Source organism: Trachurus japonicus, chromosome 7 (assembly GCF_045865225.1).
Source record: "Trachurus japonicus isolate A0001 chromosome 7, Traja_1.0".
NCBI classification, from domain to species: Eukaryota; Metazoa; Chordata; class Actinopteri; order Carangiformes; family Carangidae; genus Trachurus; species Trachurus japonicus.
In genome coordinates this window covers 23,891,995-23,910,724 of record NC_140913.1, presented here as the reverse complement: position 1 = coordinate 23,910,724, position 18,730 = coordinate 23,891,995, and the positions used below count along the sequence as shown (strand labels likewise).

Sequence of the window (18,730 nt, the reverse complement as noted above, 5' to 3'; positions counted from 1 at the left end):
AATGAATATACACTTCAATCTTGTCTATGACATGCTTGTCATGCTCAGCCGCATTGTAAACTGGGATCTGGTTTGTGGTGTAGACATCACTTCCTGTTGACTTTTGAACATGAGTCACTCAAAACAGCTCTTGTAACGGCAGAGAAAAAATGGCTCCATTTTCAAACATTACTCACAATTTCTCTCACCTCCTGACTTATTTCAAACAATACACATACAGTACAGAGCATTTCAGAGTCAACCGCTGATCCCAAAAGAGCATCTGAATTTATTTGAGTAGTCAAAAAAATACTCAAAAAGCTAAACCAATTCATGGGGGATTATTTGTTAAAATACTGAGGAATAACCTCCAGAAACATCATCCTACTCTGTTGGGAGTTTAAGTTCATGAGGATTTGGACAAAAGACCAGAGCTCTCAGTAAATCCACGCTACTGTTAATAGATTCCCATTCAACCACACATTTACACAGCCCATGCTGAAGCTGATGTTGCTGAGAGGAAACGCTGACAAATACATTAGCCTTATATATTTAGTTGACAGGAAGAGAAACAACTAAATCAGACAAAGTGCTTAATTTATCACATTTGGCGGAAAAAGATCTGAGAGGTGGGATTTCTCAAACAACTATTCATTTATCTGCCTTACTGTACTTACTGTCTCTTATCTTGGCCTTTATTTATCTTTCCCTCTCCCTTTTCTTTATATCTCTCTGGCTCTGCCCCCCTTCTGGCCCTATCCATTCCTGTTGTCATGGGTAACTTAAGGTTATGTAAGCAGCAATTTGTAATGCTTTCCCCAAGGGGGCTGGTCTGTGCCCACCCCGAGAGACAAATGCGTGCAAAGGCATAAACGTCATGTATCCTAGCGGTTCACACATATCATGTAGAGAAGTGTGGCAGCGGGGCGTGACCAAGGAGTTGTATATAGTACGGTATGTTTTTACAGAGCTCATATACTGGGATCGCTTTGTAAAATTAGTGTTCAGTAACAGTTATATGATTAAGGTTTGTAAAGAATCAACCAAATTCAATCCATTTTAATTAGGTCCTTTCAAGTCTTTTGAAGAAGATAAAAGTAAAAAAAACACAAAAAAAAACAGAGTGAATCATCCATTCTCAAAGCAACACACCTCATTCCTTGTTCAATGTGCACTTAATATTACATGTTGTAAAATATGACTGGGTGTGGGAAACTGGGTTTCTACACATGTATTAAAAGTCTTACCAAACATTTTCTTTTTCTGAACATGTTCTGTCATGCACTGTAAATAGGACAACTGTCACAAGAGAGGTGTCTCTATTATTTAGCCAAACCACTTTGTTTTAAGTGGGTTTGGCCACCGCCATAACGGCAAGGAAGTTGCATTACTTCTCCAGTACAGTTTCAATCGATTGAACCCTGTAACCTTTGTGAAGACTGGCGTAACTCTGGGATTCTTGTATTTGGCTGCATGACTCTTAGCTGGGTGTACCTTGACTGCCAACTGACTGCACAGCCTGCAGCTTTTTTTCTTTCACTGTTTGTCATGTGATACTCCCAATTAGTCCGTGGTAAGGTCACACCAACACCTACTGTGGATTGGCTTATTATTACAGTGAAGAATCAGATCATCTGTCAAGATCTGGCTACAATACTCTGCTGCTACAGGGAGGAGGGAGACATGGTCCCACGCAACACGCACACATGAACTCAAGCAGTTGCAGCTATGATGAAGGTAATATCTGTCCAGTTCTAGTTGTGGTCACATGACAGCAGCAAGTCATGAGGTCTCATACAAACCAGCACACACACACACACACACACTTCATACCACACCCAAACTGCCTTAAAACATCAGTGTGTGGGAAAACCATCATGACTGCATTAACCAGAATCCCCGTCACGTGCAGAGGAATGCAGAATAAGAGCTACATGTCTCGATTGGACAAAAGAACACAAACAGCCTGGCTGGCTGGCATACAGGAGAGGGAGAAAGCAGTAAAGAGAGTAAGAGTAAGAGTAAACCCTCTCAGAGCAGATGTGTCTTTGACAGGCTGAGTACTCGTCATTTACTGCAACAGAGATGACGTCAGATCTCATCATAGGCCCTGGCATTCTGCCCTGTTATCAGAGAGCTTCCAAACCACTTCAAGTCTGTTCATCTTCGCCTCACACGTCGTCTGCTGCGGCCAGTTTCATTCATTCATTTAGCTGTCATGTCTCTTGCAAATCTTGCTCTTATTTCCACCCAGTGGGGTTTAACATGATAGACCTGTTTAAACAGTGACTTTAGAAATCTCCCTCAGGGAAAACATCAGGTTTTTACTATGTACCGTAAATACTTGATGTTCTATTTTTGTTGATTTATCTATTTTATTTTACTATTTTCCCAGAACAAGGAAGAAAAAAGCAGTCGCTCAACTCGTAGCCTTGATGTAGAAAAAATATATAATTTATTAAAAAAGGACCGACGTTTCGACCTCACACAGGTCTTCCTCAGGGTGTACTGGGTGTACTATTTTCCCAGAACAAAGACAGGGATATCATCCCCATGATATGAATGTAAATGTTTGTAGATTTGTTAATGTGAAGACATACTCTGCAAATCCCCATGTGTCAACAGAGAAAAAGACTGAACAAATCACTGGGCGTACTAGTGGTGAAAAAATGTAGGTACTTCCCCAAACTCTTTGTGACTTGCAGCACAAGCTGCAAGCAGCTGCTCCTCTCAACACTTTACACTCTACCACAAGCCAAGGGAACTAGATGAACGAAATGTGTTATCTTACACATACATGCAGAGGCTTCAGAAAGTATTCAAAAATCAAGATCTTCTGCACTGTAGATTTAATTTTAAACTTATAAAAAATACTACTCTTTTTAAATTCTAGAAAACCTGCAAATGCATAAAGCCTGAGACTGGGACAGCTCACCTTTCAGCACAACACTGACCTTCGCCTCTGATTGTCTTTGAATGGCCCAGCCAAAGCCTAGATTTATGCCCATAGAGAGGACCTGAAGTGGCAACTCAAACACACCCCCAGTCCACTTATACTGAATCTGCCAAGGCGAAAGTGATAAACTACCAAATCCAGGTGTGCAGAGCTTGTAGGGACTTACCAAAGAAAAAGAAAAGCTGGCATTTTTTAAAAGTTCTACTTCAGTAAATCTCGGCCATTTAGATTTTAATTTTTTTTTACAACTTTGCAACAGAGAGAAAAACCTTATGTTACATTGTGCTTCTACTTTTTCACTTTTCATCCATGTGCAGGGTGATGTTTCAGGTAATACAATTATGACATATTAGAGTAACTTGCCACTGACAAAGGTTGGTATGAGCCCGCAGGTAAAGGTGATGGAGGCCTGCTGGTGTGTGCTGTGCATGACAAGACTTTCAGGTATTTTAGTTTGGGTTCACTGAATCGCTACAAAGTGCTTTCAAAGGAATTTCACATTCCAATGCCAAAGAATGCATTGCAACTTGCAAGATATTAAAATAAATATTTTTTGAGGTATAACCTTTTAGTTACGTGCACTTAGCCTTAAGACCTTTAGATTTTCTGGGAACACACAGAACGCATATTTAGCAACAGGCACGACACAGACTTTCTCTGTGTTCAACACTACATCTGCATTTGAATGCTAACCTCTGTTGATGCACAGTGCCATGTGAGCACAGCTCATGTGAGAGTATCCGCAGCCGATTGAACCCTCTAAGTCTAAAGGTGAAGGTGAAAACATGAAGTATTTGGATCAGCTTCCTCATAGCATTAGTGGAGCTGACATGCGGGACTGGGTGTGAACATGAACAGACTGTTTCTGTATTTGCTAACCCTTTTCAGAAGCATTATACTTAGCGCTACGTACCTTAGCTGTTTATTTTCAGGTGCGGGCAGAACAGCTTCACATTCAAAAAAAGGAAGAATACGTGTAATGTTTCACAGCTGAGCTCTCTACCTAGTGTCTAACTCGGCCTCCTTATAAAGATTTCCATCTTCCTTAAGCTCTGAGGGTTTTTTTGAACTGCCCTTGTTAATCAATGACACTAATCGATTGATTAACCTCTAGACAGAGAAAACAGACTGCATAATCTTTGCTGAGACAATGCAGTGTTGCACTTGTAACTGTAAATAATTTTTGCCCTTTTCCTGCTGGCACTAAAGATAGAACAGATAGAATAGAGTGGAACTGATAACATACATTAATAAGATGTGAGATAATGCGCCATGTCGTGCAGTGTAATCGGAAACTACACGCAATGGAAAATGTAATGTAGGAGATTAAAAAAACTACCCGAAAAGCATATCACATTCAGACACGGCCCCACACTAACACATGCCAGCAGGGACAACATGGGGTCTAGTTCGAGTTCATTTTTGGTCTTGCACTAGTCACTCTGCCCCTCCATCTGCTCCGCTGTCCCAAGTGTGTGTGTTTGTGTGTGTGTGTGTGTGTGTGTGTGTGTGCATGTCCGCCTGTTTCTGTGCATGTGTGACCCTCCCTTGAGTCACTGTGTCTGCCGAGCTACTACATGGCAGAGAAACACAAGGACCAGACGCTGCGAAGAGAATTACATAAACGACACAGTGGTGCCAGGACCCCTTGTTTTCACTCTGCTACAACCAGATACTGGAAAACAGATCTGAGGGGGGGAAAGTGGGAGAGGAAGAGTGGGAGACGGGCAGATTGTGTGCATTGTGTGTGTGTGTCTGTGTGTCTGTGTGCTTGAAAGAGATCCATTCTGCAGCATGACACTGACTCTCAAACATACAGCTTCAGAGTCGTGAACTATCTTTGCAGACGTGAAGAACAAGGAGTCCTCCCACAGACAGTCTGGCACCCACAAGGCCATGATCATGGAGTCAGCCTGGAACAATCTACCTTGAACAACTGCGTGCAGGTGTGATTAGTGCAGGTTTAAAGGAAAACAGTGATCATATCAAATATTGATAATGAATACACATCTACAGCTGAGCCGACAGACTATTATCATCTCATTTTCATCATATCATACAGCATATAGACACAGACTGTAGCAACTACCTGGTGAAAAGGTGGGTGAATATTTCCTCTAGTTGGTAGAGAGCAAAAACAATGAAGGAGAGTGAGATAACTTTGTAACTGCTGGATGTATTGTATGACTCAGTAACTGATAGTTTGCCTTATCGGCTTAAAACCGGATGATACAGTACATCAATGTGTTTCCATGGCATCCAAGGTTACAAACATATGTGATCATTAGTGCTCCTTGTTCTGTGCGTGTTTGACTTTTTATTTTCTGTAATAGCATCCAGATTGCCAGTTCTGTGGGGATGAGTAAAACAGAAGGTGAAAACATGATTACTTGTACAGGGTCATAGCTTTCTGGTTTTGTTTTGGATAATTTGAAACCGCTGAAGGAAAAGTGGTTTAGATAAAAAAATGTAAATCTGCAGCTCTCAGACTTCACAGGTGCATGATACAGGAACACTGATGAGAAACAACAAGGATCTAAGCTGAGGAGATTGTCGGCTCTGATGGGCGGCTTTCCACTGGCTGCTGTGGTAAACCGAGCCTACAGGTGGTGGTACGAGCCTAACCCCACCCACCTTCTCCCTCTCTTCCTGTCCACTGCTGCTCCACGGGTGTATTTGATTCTTCTTTTTTTTTATATATATAGTTTAGAGTCTTGAGAAGGACAAAAACTGCCAGGTGCATTTAACTTTAACTCTGAACAGTCCCTGCCAAATGTAGCTACACTGCAGGTCATTAAATCAAGTCGAGTCTGTCTGTGTCCTCACTGCTTCCTGTCTTGCCACCGTTTCTTTGTTGCCTCATACTTAATTTGCTACAGGCCTTTCCCATCATTTCAAAATGGACACACACACACACACGGTCTTGTTGAAACCAGTAATCCTGTCCCACTGATCTTTGTTACAATTACTGCACAACACGCCCTGTCCCAGTCACCAGACTTCCAATAAGAGACAGTCGGTTGTGTGCCTGGTGAGTAGTGATTCATTTCTGCAGTGCCCTGATCACTCCTCTGTGCCAGCCCATTTCTGCCTGCTTTTATATTTGGCTGCCATCCAGGGCCTTCTTGTGTTATTGCAGTTCCTGTGTGCACGTGGTCGTGTACAGAGGAAATAACATAGACAAGTACTGACATGCACATTCTACACAAGCTCCTAAGAATACGTTCCTCACTACCAAATGCACGTACACGCACGGACGCCACGATGCCTCCACCTATTTTCTCCCGCTCGCTCTATTTTCCTATCCCCACCCCCAGCAGAAAGATGAGGTCTCCTCACAGCTGGAGGTTACTCCTGTTGACTGAGCAAATGGGCCAGAGCGGGCAGCTAATATACCACACTGCCACAGTCGCTCCATACATTTGAGCACGATGCAGAAAAAACACACACATGCCCGACCTCTATGGAGTCAGAGGATTTATCAGCTCTCAAACTATAATCAAATATCACGCCACCGAACAAAGACAGTTTTTGACCTGGCCTACAGGTCCTAAGTTAAGGCCGGGTAAGACCATATGAGTGTCATTTTTTTAGTTTTTTTCCCTGAAATTTGTTAACAGCGCATTGGTATTTGAAGAATGCAATGTGCAATACTGTCATTCAGTTACAAAATGTATTCTTTCCCATTTCTCCTTGCTGCAGGGGATGTGTTTTTACTTCAAAAATCAGTAACAAATTGAATTAGCCTGTGGTGTCAAAACTATAGACAACTTCATGAGGATTCTGTTCATACACGTCTCTCTTACATTAAGTACAGTCTGGCACAGCGGTGTAGCCTGAGGACCTGAAAATAATGGCTAATGATATAGTTATTAGTAACAACCACTCATCAAAACCCTACACAGCTTAACTGACACATAAGCTGTCATGACGCACACTGATCAAAGTACTATGTTGTGTTATTACACTGAATGTATTTAATGCATTTAGGCTAGTGTCTCTCAAAGTTAAGTTTGATGCATGTGGGTGGATGATGGTGCATGATGGTGGATTTTGATAAGCAGTGTGACATTTAAATTTTGCTGCTGTGCAGTTGAAGAACACTAGATAAACAAGTCAAAAGCAGGAAGAAGGTCTGTGATCTCTCCGTTACAATTGGCCACCAGAAATCAACCGTTTTGAAATCAATTGTTTATCAGCATCCAATCATCATTTAAGTCTATCAATGATTATTTTGTGCTTGAGCTGTTTAAGTGAACTCTACCTACGGTAACTATCTAATAAATACTGCCTCATCTTGCCACCTCACCGTGCAGGCTTTACCCTTTGTTGCCATAGCCATGTATCATGTAAAAGCAGCTGGTAATTAGCACTCATTGAATTTGTGCTATCATTATACAGTGAGTGTAAATCAGCTCTAGCCACGGCTATGCTTTGTTAATCAACTAAGCTTCCCTCCTGAGGTTCTATTAGAGGAGCCATCTGACAAAGCTCCAACATGGCTTCTGTGCTGTTTGTTTGCATTTGCTGCTATGGCAAAACCACGTGTTGCCCTGGATACCTGAGAATAAGGCAGATAGAAGGTAGCATCACAATATTCAAAGTCCGTCAGGCCGTGTTCAGACTATCAAAATGAGTAGGCTACTTCAAAAATATGTGTTAATTTTAAAAAGGGACCACTTCATTGGCATGATGGTGTGGCGAGGATGTCACCCAGAGTGGGCAAAGACAGTATGCAGCAGAACCCCACAGTGCCACCACCACTACTGCTGCTACTGTAGCAGTCTACTTGCATGCATTGAGACAGAAGGTTATTATGATGTGGTTTAACAAAACTTGCGTAAATCCGGGTTGTACTGGCGTCATGGTAAAGGTTTATCTTGTGGGCAGGTTTTCATACTGCAGTCACACCATCACACCCACGCCAGCATTGCCCTAACTACATTTTTCTTTACTGCAGTCATCGCCTTATCTGTTTGTATTTATTCGGTCTATAAATATATAAAATATGACAAAGAGATTTGCCATACTGACCCTGTAGAAAACTCTGCAGAATTAAAATCCAGTGTATGATATGGGGGGGGGGACAAAGCCCCCAGTTGTTCTGTGGCAGCTATACTGTCAACGTGAAGATATTTCTTAGGAAGACTGATGTTGCCAAACTGAAGGGATTACAAAGTTCCAGTTCTACGAGTAGGAAATTCCTTTTGTGTTACTCCCCCTCCTCTGCGGCTTCAACAGGAAACTGTTCCCAGCAAGGGAATTACATACTTAAAAGACACCAATTTCATTTGGAAAACTGAGACATTTGATGCTCATTATAGCTTTAACTTAAGTTTGAATTGTATTTTCCCATAATAAGGACTGACTGCACATTTTGTCCTGTACTGGTTATATTAAAAAAAAAAGTATCCCTCCATCTTCAGCACAGACAGCAATCAATAACTATGTTCATTTTTGCAGGTGTTTACTGCTTCTAGAAAAATTGTAAACCTTCCATATAAATTTGACAGCACTGATGTGTTTCTTCCAAGGATTCATATGGAAGTAAACATGAGTATAACAAAAGAACAATTCAGATAAATTGTATTACATTATTCCAGCATTACTGAGCCTTTGAATATTCCCATGTGCAGTCAACCACATAATAACAAAAATAACTTCAAATGATGGTACCATAGTGATACAACAGGGAGGAAGTTATAAATAATTAAGTGTAACACTATTTAAAACAAAAAAAAAGGACATTGAAAAACAATGACATTTGAGTCACTGCAGCAACGTAATGCATTAAAAAAAGGTTCCTCAAATACTGTGCATTTGGAAAGTGTCACTTTTTGCACTTATAATTTGCAGCTGTATGCAATCATAGCAGGGCCTTGGTAAGGGCCAAGGTAAGAGCCCATTGGATGGTACCCGAAGGACTTGCAGACAGTGAGACACCACATTCTCTGCTCTGGTGAAACAAAGATTGAACTGTTTGACCTGAATTCGAAGCGTCATGTCTGGAGGATCACAGTGCTCAGAGCGACCATCTTATTCTCCGTCACCTCTCTAACCAAGGTCCTATTTTGCAATTGTTCAGTTTAGCCGCATCATCAGCTTTAAGGGGAGTCCTGGTTGAAAAATTATGGAGGCCAGGCCACTGTGCTCTTGGGACAATTCTACGCAGCAGATTTTTTTCTAGCCTTCCCAGACAGTCCTGTCTCTGATCTCTGCAGGTAGTTCCTGGTAATTGCTTTGATACCCACTGTCAGCTGTGACACCTTACAGACAGGTGTGTGTCTTTCCAAAGCATGTCCCATCACCTGAATTAACCAGGGGTGGATCCACTGAAGTGAATAGATCTGTATACATCCTGACCTGAACACACACTGTACAGTATATTTTCATACAATTAATTGTATGCAAATCTATGTGTGGTCAGTATGGAAAACAACAGGCTGTGTGCAGATGACCAGAGGTAAAGTTTAGACAAGAATACTTGCTTTCATTATCTACAGTGAACTATAATATAAATGCAGTCTTTATAATCATGATCCCTATCAACAGCACCTATCATCAACATTGTTGCTAGTGTTGTCTTTTGAATTACGCCTCTCTGGCATCATCACTGCTGAGCAGCAGCTCATCACAAGTTACGGTTTGGAGACTGCCCTCAAACACATGACCAAAGTAGCCATGGTAACAGTGTCAATAACAAAGGGAGGCCCAGACCTGGTCAACAAAGACTAGGATTCTCCTAATGGATGATTAGGTTACATAAATGATTAGTGCCTCAACACAAGACCTTCAGTCTGCCTCAGAAATGACTCACAGCTCTTGTACTGGCACACCTCCACCCCCTTACCTTTACTGCACTCAGCTCCACCATATGTCTGTGGTCAAATATCCAGACACTATAGGGGGTGGACATGGGTCATCTTTCAGACAGCCGTAGACCCTATAAGACTTACGAGTAGGGTTGCTATGTGAATCACCTCACCGTTGCCATGTCTTTTTCTACCAATGGGTTTCATTTCAGTTCTACATGAGGAACAGAAACTATGATTGAACGAAGCTCAGATCCTATACAATAGCCTATAGCAGGGAAGCACTTACTACATGGGCTTTGAGGACTATACAGAAGAAATCATGTTCTATTTTTCCACTCAAAAACAATCAATAAACTAATAAGCAAACTCAATAACATTTTTAAAGTCTTCAGCACAAAGAATGTTAATTTTAACCAGTAAGGGGGAATGGGGTTGAATAAGAATATGTGCCTAAATTGTAACTTTTTTCTATGCCATGTAAAGCCCTTTGAGACAAACTGTTTGTAAAAATGGGCCATACAAATAAAATTGCCTTGCCTGTCCCTCGCCTTTCTGTTAATTCAAACGTTTAACTGGCTGAAAGAGGGTTGCCATGATTGACTATTTAAACAAGGACAGTAGAAAAACCTTAAATAAACAGTGTAAGAGCTTAAATATCTGGAAGCTATTAGATCACTGTGTACATAGCGTTTGACATAGCTATTTCATTGATGAGGTTGGCTACATCCATGAGTCAAACATATTCAGGGAAACAAAGCTTTGTGTTACTGACAAAGTAGACCCTCCCTGTTGAGTAAAGGGAGACTCACCCACTTTACTATCTGACTTTTTCAGTGTCTGACAGCTATTCAATCTCTCTTTTACTGTGTCATGGTGATTTATTAAATTTAATCTAAGAATATTAACCTATAGAATTTCTTGCTTATTATATTCTTACCTTAAAGGCAGTGGATGACAGAGGACAACATGAAGGCAAATTTATTCAAACAGACTACACACACCTGTGCAAATACATCCGCAGTTGTTGGACTGATGACGGCTGGTTTAAAAAATTTTAACATACGGCGCAATCCTAACACCCACGCAGAAGTTCATAACATTGGTATAGGTTCACTAACTGTTTTCAAAAGCACTATTCTGTTGTACACCAGTGATGCCAAACCTTTGAACAGCAACCTTATATAACTTTTGCTTGTTTATGGCCAAGTAAAAATGGATCTGAGATCAGACTAATATCTTCGTTCCTGCTATTAGCTAATGTGATTACAAATATCCATAAATGCACTGAATTGTCCTGGAAACATTGCCTAAGTCAGGTGTACAGACAAAAGCAAGAACGTGGTGTCTCCTGTATGCTGCAATAAAAGAAGAAAGAAGGCTTTAGATCTTACAATGTCACAATTAAAATAGTTACATAATCAGTCTTCATCCTTTTTCAGGGAAGACAGTCAGTGTCTGTGTGAATTCTATTGAACCATACTTGGAGTGTACAGTGGGCGTATGTGTGTATGTTTGTGAGTGTAGTGGCTAGTATGTTGGGTGTCAATGAAAGGCATTAAGAGGATTGCTCGTGACTCTGGCTGACTCACAAGGTGCAATGAACTCCCACTCTATTGATGTTTAACTAAATGCCTAAGAGTATTTAGAGGCACATGTCTTTGAACTGTGCACTAACACTCCTTGCAGTGTTGTAACAGTCTACCCTAGCAGGCAGATTTACACAAGTGTAAAAGGTCTAGACGGAAGCAGAAATAACAATTTTGACATGTTTATTTAAATAATGTAGCAAGTGTTGTTCTGACCTGTCACTAGTAAAGAGCGAGAAAATTCTGCTGTTCTCTGAAGTTATTTATACTACAGCTTTAATGACCTGTGTACGGTACACAGATGTCCCAGACTAGGACAGTCCATGGCTCTGCTGTCATCCAGATCATCATGGGAACAAGGATGGCATGTTTCTGCGGTTGCCGTGACAATAAAAAGGAGTCAGTCCTGGATGGGAACAAGCCCTTAGGGAACCATAGCAACCGCAGTGAAAATGTCAAACGCTGGATCTCAAGTGCTCCAGCCAGAGGAATTTCAGTGATTGAACTGCAGGGCATCCAGCTTTCTATGCTTTTCTTTTCATTTTGATTTTACTAAACCAGAGATGTTTAGTTTTTTCTCTGGCTGAAGAGCTCAACAGAAGTTTAAAAAGAGAGGTTGTGAAATGTAGAACTATCTAGCTTGTTTATCTGAAGCAGCATCACACCAAGTTAATATTTCACCCTGATGATCCAGATAGCCTCTGGAAATTAGCCTTAGGAGGCTGGATGGACTGAACTAAATGGATGGGATCAATTAAGCAGCAGAAAAAGGGTAGTGGGTGGGGTGGGGTTTAGGGTTAAGCACTACAGTGGGCCTTGAGGACCCGAGATTGATGGCTTTAAGTGTGCCAGAGAAGCGCAAATACATCAGCATCAGCGCAGAAGCAGCAGGCCCACCAAGCACAACATGGGCACAAGTATTTGCCATACACACAAACCTGTACTTTCTAGACACGTCGTCTGCACTCGTGTGTATGAATACAAACACTCGCTCAGGACTGAAGTGCACAGACTCAGACAGTAAGTATGACCGGCCGCTGCATGTAGATTCACGCTGGAGTCTGGCCAAGGCTGAGCACTGTGGTTACCACTAACAATACCATAATTTGTGATGGCTGTAAACATGTCAATAACACCAACTCAGTTCAACTACAGGTGGTAAAACGTAGAGATCAAGTGTTTATTTATCTGACAGTGAATGATTTAACTAACCCATCCTACCAGGATCAACAAACCTCCAATGTGCAAGTTACATTCCTCTTCAACAAAGCTAATGATTTACCCCCATTAAACTGGCCAAGGTAACAGGGAAGCATCGAAACTTTGTTGTCACAAACACGTGATAATCTAGGCCAGTGGTTCTCAGACTGTTTCTGGCCTGCCCCCTCTTTTGAAGGGGGGGAGTGGGGAGTGGTTACACACAAAAACAACATGTCATCAATTATTAACAATGATAGGGAAACATTAACAATGGTAGAGGATAATTAACAATCATAGGAGAAGCAACTCTGCAAAATGATCCTTGTTTGTTCAGTGAAATAAAGGTCAACACAATAGCTTCACTAAACTTCTGTTTGTTTGTTTTCCTCATAAATCATATTCATAGTTTCACTTCATTTTCTAACCCCTGGTCACCCAGCCACCCCCTCCCCCCTTAACCCCCTGCAGTAGGCTAACTCTTGGCCGGCTACATGTGAGCTTTTTGAATAGCAGCAATCATAATCTGCCTGATCTTTACCAGCACATTCTCGTTTTAATGCCACTCTACCTCAAGTGCCAGATTTTACTCAAATTAGGATTCAAATGTTCCAAGGTAGGGGGGGGGTGGTGGGGGCTGAAGGAGGCCACTCATTGTTGTGCTGGAAAGTCAGCTTGGCAGGAAGTGGCTGGCTGCACAAACAAAAAGACACCAGAGTGGATGGACAATCATATATGTGCACACTCGTATACAGCTTGGTGGGTGTGACCACAGGAAATGTAAAAAACCGCTCAGGAAAAACTGCTTTGTTTGAAACTCTGTGCATAGAGAACTGCCTTCCCAGAAGTATAAATACAGTGCCATTAGGCCTGTGATATTTCCAACATGAAAGTGGCGACAGGGTTTGGTAGGTAAACAAGCACAAATCAAAAACATGGTCCCTCTTCTTCTTATCTCCACCAAATTAATCCCTTAAGGCAGGGAGACTGAGACAGCATTTAACATTTGCTTATCCAACTAAATACATTTGAATGGAAAACTTTGACAGTGGAGCCAGGCATCACCAGATAAGTCATGGCATGACAGTATCCCGATTTTTTTTTTCCGATGATGACACTCTAGCTATAGTTTCTGAATTTTGTAATACACTGCCAGACAGTCCAGTCATGTGATGCATTGCAACATCTATGTAAGTGAGCAACAATCTCAAAATACTATAAAGTACCAGTAATTATTTTTTTGTTCATCCAGCTGCAGTCATATTGAATTATGAGGTGCCTTTATGGGCCATAAACTGCAAAAGGCTGAAATGCCAGAAGCCAGCACTGGAACAAAGCTAAAGATAGACCACTTCCTTGTAATACCAACAAAATAAATGGTTGTACTAAGCCTTAATTCACAACACTTAAGTTACTTTATCTTTAAATTTTCACTATTTCACCCTCTTTAAGGTTTCAAGTATGAGGCCTTTTTGTGAACTTTGTTTAATGATAACATACTGCAGTTTATTCTATTATAAAAGCATAGTCTTACAGGTTTTAAAAAATAAGGGCAGGCAAGAATGCACTCATGGTATGTTTGTCATTAGTTATTCTCATGATTCAATTCAATTCAATTTATTTAAAGTGGGACAGTGCAAGTTCATGAACGAAATAAAATCGTAAACAAGCCGGATTGGTTGCTCATAAAACAGACTGGCTTAAAGACATGGCACAGATCTTCAATTATTGCCTGACTGTAAGACAGGGGGATGTAGTTACATCCAAAGGGATCATTTTCTTCTGAGACATGTACTTACCAACAGTCTCCACCCTCACATGGCTCAATAGATAAATGACACTCATGTGTGGGTGTCCACAATCTGATAATGCATTGAAGGTAAAGGTAAAGGTAAAAGGTGAAGAGAAAAGCAAGAAAAGCAAGTGGTTGGTTGTTGAGCAAAGGTGACAACTCCTAGCTAACCTTCGTAGTTCGTACTGTTTGACAAACTCTAGTATTAAATCCTTAAAGCTACTAACTTCCCAGCCCTACCGAGGTTTACATTCCTTACGTTATGTGTCTGCATTGTTTCACACAATGCAACTTGCAATCCAACTTGGAAAAAACCAACAAGACTCCGTACTGGCTGTCAGCATACCACACCTAGAAACATGTCAGGTACACGCTAGATATATTACAGACAGACAAGTCTTACACCCATCCACCTACACACCACACAGATGATAGGACGAGCCTGGTCTCCAGAGACAAAGGAAGCACCTGGCTTCTTGTCTTCCTTGCTCTCCCCGGATGCGGAGGTGTGTGTGTGTGCATCTGTGTTCAAACCTATAAATAGAGCCTGTGTCTTCCCTAGCTCTCACTCCAGTGGGATCCTCTCATGTTTTAATTAAATAAACTGCTGCAATCAGGCCCAGCTGTGCCCTGCATCCCCAGCCTGCATCAGTCAGCATCCATGCTCAGGGGCAACATAGAGGCTGGGGTGTGATTGTGATTGCATATGAGCCAGAGAAACTGAGCGAGGGACATAAAGGCATGGAGGCAGAGAGAGAGAGAGAGAAATGGACTAAGCTGTGAAATTGGGGCATTCTATACTGAAGCCACCTGGGTATCATAGGAAGCCCTGCTCAGGTGTTCAGCATGGGTTCCCCGATGTGCAAACCAGCAGAAGGAAAGGAGCTTGGCATCTCTTTCATCCTTCCTTCTCTATTTCCCCCTCCTCCTCCTCCCCTTGCCCTTCCCCATTTTTCTATTTTCTCTCGGTACTCTGAATTATTCTACTAATTCTTTGCAGCTTCCACTCTAGGATGACCCCTTTCAGAAAAACTGCTTGAATTAAAAGTCTGGCTGCTGTGACCCAAACTCCCATACTATATGTGCAGTACTGTATAGTCAAATGGAGGATAGGAGGATGACAACTAGTGTTTCATGCTGGAAGAAAACAATGGCATTAGAGATTGTTGGAGTAATATTTCTCATACACTCAAAATTGACTAATTTATGGAGAATGTAGCTGCATTCGTTAAAATGAGGGATCCACAAGCATCTTTGAACCACACTCTGACAGCCCTTTCTGTCTGCACTGCTCTTATGGTGATCTATTGAGGATAATATTGACATGCAGTCGTATGTGCTATTGTCATTAACTGCTATTCTAGCTATTCTGTTGAGGGTTTAAATCAAATGCTAATGTTATACTGTGGTTTAAAATGATTTTAACTGGATCCATTTACTACTGTTTGTCTCACTGGTGCTATTCTGATCATACTGTAAGGAGCTGAAACGTCAGCTAATGTCCATACTGTACGTCAGTGTCATACCAGAGAGCGAATCATATCACCTTACGTCAACAACAAAAAAAAAGGAACTAAAACAATTATTTTTAAACACTACCGCCTCCACCCCCCCAGCTGATTTCCCGCTTTTGTCCTGCTGCTAGAGCTAACCCTGGCACCCTCAGTGTTGAGGACTAAACTGTGGCTTTTAAGCCGCCTTGCTCCTGGTTACCATATATAATTAATGGACTGTTGCTGCTGGTCCTTGTTCTGTTTCTGAACTAAGCCCACCAGTAAGCCACATGGCCATTACAGCCCTACAGCAGTCAACACTCGAGGGGATGGATAACAGTCAGTCACCGGACCCCAGACCCCATCAATAGTTGAGCTGGAGAAATAGTGAACAAGTGAATGAAGGATTATTTTTACCCCCAGTTACTCCACAATTTATTTGTTTATTCGTTTCACATTTAGTGGAATCATTGCTCTCCATTATTGGGACTTACACTGGCTATTCCTGTCAGTAATGTGTTCTCCATATGAGAATTGATTCAATTATTGATTAAGTTGTCCACAGCAGGTAAAAAGCGTGAATGGATCAATACCCATTTTGATGAGTAGGACGGAGCAGCTTTCTTCTTTTATGTTCTAGCTACACTTGTATGGCAAGAACACAGTTTCACTCATACAGTCATCCTCTCACTCCAGTAATGACAGGGAGAGGCCCCCACCTACTGACTGTAACTCAAAATAAAGATGTTTTTGATTGCTGTGTGGCCAGTGAATGAATGCTGGGTGAGTCAGTAAATGGATGCTGATGTGTGAGTGATGTACATTGTTTATTTTATCTATTCTTATTCTTTTTTACGAGTCTGCATCCTGGTTATGCACCTTAATTTCATTGTACACGCATGTTATAATGACAAGAAAATTAAATTTGCTTATGACAACCTGCCACTCGTCTCCTCTCAGAGTGAACGGATTATGTAGAAGAATAATTAACTCCATAACAATGTACAGTATGGGAAGGAAGTCAAACCCCAACAAGCCAGCACAACTGGATATCCAACCGTCCATGGATTAGTTAGCCAAACAACTTTTAACTACACCCTGCATTTCCTTAAAGATTTCCTTGTGAACTTTCCTCTTCTGTTGCCAAAATATGAGAATGTAGGCATCCGTGATATCACTACTCATTTGCACATTCATCAGCGTTCTTTACCCCACCCAGTGGAAAGTTATTATAGATCAGGTTGGCTCAGAGTCAAGGACGGAGTCAGGTTAAAGTCCCACTTTTACAATGAGAGCCGGGCAGGGAGACAGGCTCTGCCCATTTTCCTACAGTAAAGTAATTGATGTTTAGGTATCACATGCATAACACTAACCAGAACAGCAAGCATTATGGCCTTACATATCTAAACTGATATGGATGAATGGACCATGGCCTGTGCTAGAAGGCCACCCAACAGAGAATGAGTGAGATAGCCTACTAAGGTGTCCACACACATCCAAAAACAGAGACAAAGAATGACAGAAGAAAAAGAAGGGAGGGGATGATTAAGCACATTAATGAATTAATGATAGGAGGGATTCACATTCGGGACATGAGATATTACACAACTGCATGTGACTTAGAGGCAGCAAATGGTGTAGGGATGTACGTGTTTATCGTTTATCTCAACGCTCAGGTTGACACCTAAACTGCCACTTAGGCCAGTGAATCTGACTCATATTGACCTCTGACAGGCCAAACGCACTGTCAGGGTGAGCCTTGTGACTCCTACTACGTTTCAGCTTTGACCAGATCATAATACATATCAACTATGAGTCCCAAAAATGAAAGCTACAACGTCATACTCAGCTCGTGGTCCCGGTCGTATATAAGCATCATAATCATAGCTGTTAGGCCTACTACTACATCAGCATGATTATAGTCGTCATGGCGCTTATTAGTGGCTCTATTATTACCATGTTAAGGTGCATGGATATTATAGGATTGAGCTCCAGCATCCAGCTTATAGTCTCATCATCGATTGAGAGAGAGAGATCCAGGTTCAGCAGAGGCGCATGCATGGCCCCATCGCTCCCGACTATACATACACTCCCTATGGCAAGCCGAGCCGAGCTGTCACACACACATAACCTCATCACCAGCCCATACAAACACACACAGCCTCACTGAATCACAACGACTGTTTCAAATATAACACTTTGATAATCAATTTGACGTGACTTACCGATTCCGGGGGCGGAGTAGATGAAGTACAATGCGGAGGTGGATAGTGAAAAAAGGAATATAAGCCCAAGGAATGACCTTCTCCGGAACCGCAAATGTGTCGGCATTATACAGGCAGCAAAAAAACACACACGCACACACACACACACACACACACACACACACACAGGCACACACAGGCACGTATGCGTATCGACGATAGAAGACCAGTTCCGTGTCTGTCCAGATGCCGAAGCCTGCCCTGTAAGTCCGCGGACGGTGTGGGGTTTAATGAGCCGAGTAGAGTGGTCTTTCTGCGGCAGTGGTGACTGAGGAGACTAGGAAGGAAGTCGGGCTGTTTCCGCGGCAGGTCGAGCAGAGGAGAGGAGAGGAGAGGAGAGGTCCCCCAATATTCAATCAAGACATTCAAAATCCATTCCTGAGACTGAGGATGTTTTCTGGTCGAGTTCAGCGTGTTTCCTAGGCGATGTCGAAGCGGCTGACAGACACTGACAGCGCGGTTTGGTTGAACCTGGCCTGGTATTTTCAGTGAGAAACCATCATTTGGCTCACACACACTACGTCGGTGATGGTGTTGTTTTGGCCGCCCCAGCGGTTTGCCTGCCTGCCTGCCTGCCTGCCCGTCTGCCTGGTTGCCTTCCTGCCCGTCTGCCTCCCTCCCAGCTCTATGAATGGAACTGCCCCTCCG

At 42.0% G+C, this 18,730-nt stretch overlaps 1 protein-coding gene across 1 annotated transcript in view; it reads right to left on the bottom strand.

The window, feature by feature from the left end:
• The window catches only part of b4galt5 (UDP-Gal:betaGlcNAc beta 1,4- galactosyltransferase, polypeptide 5), a 32,692-nt gene extending 14,040 nt beyond the window's left edge, over window positions 1-18,652 (bottom strand). Inside the window, exon 1 of the mRNA XM_085782220.1 lies at window positions 18,044-18,652. Coding sequence (XP_085638346.1) covers window positions 18,044-18,149 — 106 coding nt within the window. The 5' untranslated portion in view covers window positions 18,150-18,652. The remainder of the gene's footprint in view (window positions 1-18,043) is intronic.
• Between the last annotated feature and the right edge of the window lie 78 nt (window positions 18,653-18,730).